Source organism: Lipotes vexillifer, unplaced genomic scaffold (assembly GCF_000442215.2).
Source record: "Lipotes vexillifer unplaced genomic scaffold, Lipotes_vexillifer_v1.1 scaffold393, whole genome shotgun sequence".
Lineage (NCBI taxonomy): Eukaryota > Metazoa > Chordata > Mammalia > Artiodactyla > Lipotidae > Lipotes > Lipotes vexillifer.
In genome coordinates, this window is record NW_006774564.1 from 687,884 (window position 1) to 695,904 (window position 8,021).

The following is an 8,021-nucleotide window of genomic DNA, read 5'->3' on the forward strand; positions in this document are numbered from 1 at the left end:
GCCTAGCCGCTCCGCGGCATGTGGGATCCTCCCGGACTGGGGCACGAACCCGTGTCCCCTGCACTGGCAGGCGGACTCTCAACCACTGCGCCACCAGGGAGGCCCAGCACTCCTGTGTTTTAAGTTAAACAGTTTTATACAAAATAGAAAGATCACAGGACACATAATGATGATGTAGCTGATTGAATTTCCTCATTTATTAAATAATAGAAATAAATTTTGCTTAAAAATTTTAAAAATGACATTAAAACTTAGTTTATCTTTCCACTGAATAAAACTGAGAAGACGACTGGCTTTCAGATCATATATTTATTTAAAAAAATAAAATGGATCAACAAAGTTACCACATTATTATGCATGCTAACGGGACTTCCCAAGCCCATGAGATACCATTTCTTGAGCAATAAAAAAAATGACTTCCTCAATAATGTAAAGATAGGAAACCTTTCAATCCAAATTCAAGATCTTTATCACTAGGTTCCACCTCACAAGATATATCTGTGCCACAAGCTGAGCTCCTCAGTAAAGAAAGCTTGAGAAGAGACTCTCAACGCGCCACCAGGGAGGCCCAGCACTCCTGTGTTTTAAGTTAAACAGTTTTATACAAAATAGAAAGATCACAGGACACATAATGATGATGTAGCTGATTGAATTTCCTCATTTATTAAATAATAGAAATAAATTTTGCTTAAAAATTTTAAAAATGACATTAAAACTTAGTTTATCTTTCCACTGAATAAAACTGAGAAGACGACTGGCTTTCAGATCATATATTTATTTAAAAAAATAAAATGGATCAACAAAGTTACCACATTATTATGCATGCTAACGGGACTTCCCAAGCCCATGAGATACCATTTCTTGAGCAATAAAAAAAATGACTTCCTCAATAATGTAAAGATAGGAAACCTTTCAATCCAAATTCAAGATCTTTATCACTAGGTTCCACCTCACAAGATATATCTGTGCCACAAGCTGAGCTCCTCAGTAAAGAAAGCTTGAGAAGATACTAAACAAGGACGTCACTAAAAGATGATGATTTGTTAAAATTATAAAGCAACCATCTTTTGGCCTGCAAATATTCTACATTAGAAATCTCCACCACTGGGGATCTGCTCCCCATGACAATTTTACTATGAATCCAGGATAATTACAAACACATGGCATTTTTTTCTTGCATGCTTTCTTGGGCCAACCCTGTTTGACAACATGTACAATTTACGGGATGGAACTTGAAATTGGAGTGTTACCAATAACAAAGAATAAAAGTTATATATAACGTTGGTTACTATAAATTATATTTGTTCTTAACCACCCCATTCTCCTTAATATGTTCAGATTCTTTCGGGCAGAAAACATGAGTTTCCTATAACATCAATTACATCATTAATGATGATTAGAATGAGCTGTAGAGACCTTGATTCTGAAGACATGTATGTGCAGGTGAGACGCAATCTGATTGCAAACACTGACACAGTAGCGAATCAAATCAAAGAAAGAGAAGACCTAAAAAAAGAAGAAAGAGGTACTATTAGATTCTCAGGAATCTGCTTAGGCCATCCCTAAGATTCCTAAAAGCCAAGAGGAGAGGCTTCTTTCTTATTTTGAAATTCACCTTCAATTCCATAAAATTTAATAACTCAATTTCCTCAAAGACTTTTCCTTTACAACAAGGAGCAACAAACTTAGTGAATATCTTAGGCTTTGTGGACCATACTCTCTTTGTCACAACTGCTCAACTCTGCCACTGTAGCATGAAAGCAGCCACAGACAATACATAAATGAATGGCCATGACTGTGTTCCAATAAAACTATTTACAAAAACTGGCCATTGGCCCACAAGCTGTAGTCTGCCAAGTCCTGCTTTACAGTTAGAAATAGGGAATTTATGAGCCAGGATGTAGGCAGGACTACTAATAATAATACAAAAAATGACTCAAAGATGAAGCCATGAGGAACTCCCACGAAGTCCCATATATGTGGTTTTCTAGTATTCTAAATCATTACAATTATATGATCTATCTCTCAGGACTGGCCCACTGAAACAGAAAACAAGTAACCTTCAAATCATGAAATAGAACACAGTACAAAACTTACCAGGGCTATCCAAAGTACAATATATTCATCAATAAAGCTGTTAAAATACTGGTCCAGAAACAAAAGTGCTGGACCTATGAATGCTGTGTCATGCAAATGCATTTCACTTTTAGTCATGTGTGCCACCTATGAATAAAGAGAATCGGTGATGTAGGCAGGCATTTCCATATTAAAGCAATTGTGAGCTACACAGTAAATCAGTATTGTGATCAAATATCAAGTTTCAAGAATTCTTTAGCAATATTTGTTGAATTTTCAAAACTAAAACAACAACACAAAGTGGGTGTGAAAGCTATACACCAAAGGTATATACCATGCCAACTAAGTCCCCCTAAATATGCTTTTCACAAGGAGCCTTAACATGAGTGTACAGAATGAGAATGAAGAATGTGGATAGAAAGAAGAGTCGTAGAGGTCTAAGGAGCTTCTGGTAATCTCAAATTGTAGCTTCATGTAAGAGTAAAAATGGCTCCCATATTGACATCAAGAGATTTTGATTAGAGGACAGCAAACTCTAGAACTGCTTAGGAAATTATGCAAACTATGGCCATAGAACCAAAATAAGATGAAAGTTAAAAAGAAAACAGACAAAAACTCTGGTGCTTACCACAAGCTTATTGGTGATTTTGGCAGATACAAAACCAAATGTCAATATATAAAGACAGGGATGCTTTTCAAAAAGCTGAACTGCTGATTTCTTGTAGATCATTGCAGCTAATGTAATTACTGATCCAATATGGAGAAAAGGAGAAAGGACACTTGTTCCCTGTACAGAGTAAAGAGAAGTGAGGAGTTAGTGGTATTCTATACTGATTTGCTTGATGGAAGACAGATCAACTTGAACTTCTAAGAACCTCACAGTGTCTGAGAGCCAGCAGTTTTTATAACTGAATACCAGAACAGCTAAGGAAAAGCAGCATCATGGATTAGTTAGGCACAAACTGAGGATTTTACTTAAGAAGGCAGACATTTTACAAAGCAGATCATACTTAAAAAAATATATATACATATGTATATAAAAATGTGTGTCTGCATGCACAAAAAATATGCAAATAAAAGCATATAAATGTATACATGTGTAAATAAAACAGGAGTTTTAGGGTCTTTTTTTCTTTAAGACTAAGTGGAAACTCTCAATTAACAATGATTTTAATTAATTCAAATAACAATTCAAATGAAAAACAAAGTGACTATAAAACTAAGTCCTAGCACAATCACTGGAAATCTTAAGAAATACTTACTGCTATCGTTGATCCATTTTTTCCAACACCACCTGTGAAGATTACACGGAAGTAATTTGTACAGGAAAATATGGTCCCTGCTACAGTACAAAGCGCAGGAAAAATTTTCATTTGAATATTCAGCACTGGAATCTTTAATGGGTAGAGAGAGAAAACAATTAATATATATATAAATCAAAATAAGAAAACAAAGCAAACATTTGATTCATATTCTGATATATTCTCCATTCCTTCTAGTTTAGTAAATACTTAAATTGATGGAAGCTTCCCTAACCTTTCCATTATAAACAATATAAAAAGTCTCAAGAAATGAGAGACTACATAAAAATTAATCTGACTTCTGATACTAACTTTAAAAAAAATAACTGATCCAACTTTATTAGCTCGTGTCATAGCTAATTAAGGTTCACCTAATGCATCCCAGAAACCTGGCAATGATGAACCAGGCTATCTTCTGGCCTTTTAATAAAAGAAGTGTACTTTTCCTTTATCTTTGTGCATTTTTTGAACTCTACTGCTAAATCTGTAATTCATTACTAATTGTTATGAGAGAAAGCATGGAGCATAAAGGACTAGAAATATTTGCAACTAGATTTAAAAATCTGCAAACTAGAGAATTCCCAATTCCAAACTGTTAGAATACAGGCAGCTAGTAAAAGTAGAGAGCAACTAAGAAGGCATTCATATTCAAGGAGTTTCTGTAATCTCAAATTGTAGCTTCACATAAGAGTAAAAACAGCTCCCATGTTGAGGTCAAGAGATTCTGATTGGAGCAGAGCAAACTCAGGGACAGGATGAAAAATATGTGAAGCACACCCAAGCAGGTACAGCTCTATAATTGTGAATCCAAAACTTTAACATATAAGTTTACTTTTCAGAAGAAGTAAATAATAAATTTTTACAGTATACTGAAAATATGAATTGGTTTACCTAAAGTAAGGGGGGCTGAGTGCTTTGAGATCATGTATCTAACCCTGTGAACACAATATACCTCATTTAAAATTAAATACACTTGTATAATACTAAATCCTAAAAATCATTTAAGATTTTCTTTTTTTCTGCACATCTCTTTTTAGCTTTTCTGAAGTCTCCAATTTTGTCCAATATGGACTGAAAAGAAAGGAATAGTAAAATGATATATTCTATTAAGTGAAACAAATGACCCTAGGAATAAGATTACAAAAGCCCACAGTAGTTTAATAGGCAATGAGTTCTTACAATGAAGACATTTTAATCAGGGCTGTCTACACTTTTTAGGGATGCCATCTGCTTACACTTTTAAAATCAAATAAGAATGAGACACTTCCTATTTTTTGTATGTATAAAACCCTGGTAAAATTGATAGATATAAAATTTAATGTTTAGCTACTCTATTTCTTTAAAACTCAAGAACTCAGTTTATTTACACAACTCTATGACCTCTTGCAAAACTGTAGTCTAAAAAAAAAAGGGAAATCAACTATTCAAATTTCAAGTTGTACTGTGGCAGTGTTTAATTTTCTAAAATGAAATAGGTCAACTTAAAAATTAAGCCCAGAACTTCACGGAGCATCTTAAATTGTCTCCTTCCTTCTCTAACTGATCTCCAAACCCTACAGTCCAAATTCAGAGCTTGTTTTCAATAAAGGAGAAAATCAACACCATGGTTGCTTTGAACTCCAAGAGATTTTTTTGCTCCAGTTCAGAAAACTAAGGATATTACAATCTAAGTCTGATGCACCTGGCTGAAATTCAATATTCTGTCTAGTTTCCTTTTCCCTCCAAAGACAAAGGACCTGTCTGGCAAAGGAGGAAATACTACACTCACTTAGATTTCAAAAGAAGTGAAGCATTAATCCATTACAGGGGCATGCCTGTATTAAGGCCAGGGCACTAAACGAGTGCCAACTCTAGTGTAGCAGTAATCTGTGCCACAATTGAACTGCATTGCATCACAACTGTATTTAAAATTTGGTGAAAATGCTTTAGGATCATGGAAATTTTTGCTCTCTGAAAGAACAAAGGATAAACAGCAACATTACAAAAGCCAGGCAAATTAGTAAATGGCTTGGACTACAAACCAAGTAAGCAAGCGATAGACGTACGGGCAAAGAATCATAAACATCCTTAGGGCTCTCTTCACTTCTGTCATATATGATAGCTACATACACCAAAACATAAGCTCCTGAATGTAGGTTTATGTTTGAATTGATTTTTATATTCTCTCTAGAACCCTGGATATTGTAGGTGCTCAGTATAAACTTATCAAATAGATTAAGATGTTCTCCCTTTCTCTCTCTACGTAGAATGTCTTTTTTGAAATACTATGAAGACACACCTTGCCGTCACATTAAGAAGGAAAAAGGAAGTTAGCTACAAGAAAATGAGGCAACATGAAGGGAAAGCGGAAGTCAGAGGAACCCCAAGTCTCAACAGGTGATCACTTAAAAATCAGCACTGATCAATCACTTTAAAAAGTATTAAAAGTATTGCCATTTTCACCTCACACTCAAGATCAAGGAGGGTGGACATTGTCCTTCCCAATCTTTCTCTTTCTGTCCTCATCCTCCTAGAACATATCCAGGGTGATCAAAGTGCATCAACTCTATAGAAACAGCCAGAAAACTGTACTAAAAACACTTTTATCTCAGGCCTACCCAGAATGTCAACAGTCTTTGAGACTGGGAGGAATAAGAACTCCCTTGGGTCATGGTGTCTACTCTATAGCTAGGGTAAAATCCTCTGGATTCATGCCATAAAATTATGTAGCCAAATAATATCAGTTTAATGTAGTTCATTTTTCAGAGATTAAAAAAAATCTTAAATTCTCAGGTGTAACAGTTTAAATGGACACAGATTTTGGTTTAATCGTTTGGATTAATGCAGAGTATCAGTTACTAAGCTGTTAGACAAGTTTTCTTGTGAGCATAATAAAACATTCTTCCAGGCTTTGTAAATTTCAGCAGAAACAGAAAGTATCATTTTGAGATTAGATACTTCCTTCCAAAGAATGTGGGAATGCCTGTTTATAATGTCTTATTTGGTTAAGTATAAAGCCACTACTTAAGTCTTTTAGTTTAAGAATGAGATACAAATAAATTACACTATATAGCAAGTCTTCAGTTCTACCTAATGAATTCTGGAACTTCACCTGTACTAACACCCACCATTTGCCTTAACTGGATTCCAGAAGGTGTCTCCTGGTTTAATACACGTTTAATCAACTACTACTTTTTTTTTTTTTAATTTTTATCTTTGGCTGCATTGGGTCTTTGCTGCTGCACATGGGCTTTCTCTAGTTGTGGCGAGCGGGGGCTACTTTGTTGTGGTGCGTGGGCTTCTCATTGCGGTCGGTGGCTTCTCTTGTTGCGGAGCATAAGCTCTAGGCACGCTGGCTTCAGTAGTTGCAGCACATGGGCTCAGTAGTTGTGGCTTGCGGGCTCTAGAGCGCAAGCTCAGTAGTTACGGCACATGGGCTTAGTTGCTCTGTGGCGTGTGGGATCTTCCCGGACCAGGGATCAAACCTGTGTCCCCTGCATTGGCAGGTGGATTCTTAACCACTGCGCCACCAGGTAAGTCCTCAGCTACTACTTTTAAAAGAATCAAATGTCAGTGAAAGTAACTGTGAGGGGATTTTATGGGTCCCTTCCAAAGTGATGACATTCTTTTTTTAAAGAGTTATATATATGATAGAAGATAGTTCCAAGACATCCCAAAAGGATATATTCTTTTAGGGAAGCCATACACACAAAAAAGTCTTGTTTTTTGCAATGTGTAAACCATATGCTAACTTTTGTGCATGAAAATAATTTCTTTCTGTAAAAAATGGGGGGGGGGGAACCAAAACACAAACCATGCACACAAAAAAAACCCAACTAACCAAAACCAACAAAAACTAACTACAACCTTTGGTAAAAAAACATCTCTTTGGGCTTCCCTGGTGGCACAGTGGTTGAGAGTCCGCCTGCCGATGCAGGGGACATGGGTTCGTGCCCTGGTCCGGGAAGATCCCGCATGCTGCGGAGCAGCTGGGCCCATGAGCCATGGCCGCTGAGCCTGCGCGTCCGGAGCCTGTGCTCCGCAACGGGAGAGGCCACAAGAGCGAGAGGCCCGCGTACCGAAAAAAAAAAAATCTCTTTGAATTTAAAAAAATAAAAAAGGCAAGAAATGGGTAATCAATAAGCAGTAGATAGAAATCACTTACCTTTGCAAAACAGCTGATTTTCTAAAATCAGCTTTAAGAAGACATTTGCACTGTTTTTGTTTGTTTTTTACTATAAAGTTGCTTTCTTAAATATCAGTAAAAGTCTTTTAATGAGGATTTGGAAGGCAATTTCCATTTTATGGCCTCAACCTCAATAGAGATAAAAATTTCACAGCTAGGCCCTAAATATCTTCTCTCCATTTTGGCACACAAATAAATCAGAGCACTGCATGTAGTAGTCTTTCCCGAACTAACACAATGCAATTCAAAACAGCATATTCAGCAATGAGCCCATAGGGCCAAGGATAAAGAAAAAAAGAAATACAGTTGTTTGAAGTCAATTATGGGAATCTGTACTGAAATCTGCTCAAAGAACCCAGAGTATTTCTCTAAGCCTCCAAATATCACCAGAGAAGTCCAGTCTTTTCCTTTTATTTTAATGATGGTAACAGTAGAACCAATGATGCTAATAATAAGACAGTGGCCCATGAATCTCTTTC

At 36.2% G+C, this 8,021-nt stretch overlaps 1 protein-coding gene across 1 annotated transcript in view; it reads right to left on the bottom strand.

The window, feature by feature from the left end:
• Window positions 1–910: 910 nt before the first annotated feature.
• CEPT1 (choline/ethanolamine phosphotransferase 1) overlaps window positions 911–8,021 on the bottom strand; it is a 35,676-nt gene continuing 28,565 nt past the window's right edge. Inside the window, exons 6-9 of the mRNA XM_007449282.1 lie at window positions 3,339–3,470; window positions 2,705–2,863; window positions 2,098–2,223; window positions 911–1,506 (exon numbers count right to left, since the gene is read on the bottom strand). Coding sequence (XP_007449344.1) covers window positions 1,387–1,506; window positions 2,098–2,223; window positions 2,705–2,863; window positions 3,339–3,470 — 537 coding nt within the window. The 3' untranslated portion in view covers window positions 911–1,386. The remainder of the gene's footprint in view (window positions 1,507–2,097; window positions 2,224–2,704; window positions 2,864–3,338; window positions 3,471–8,021) is intronic.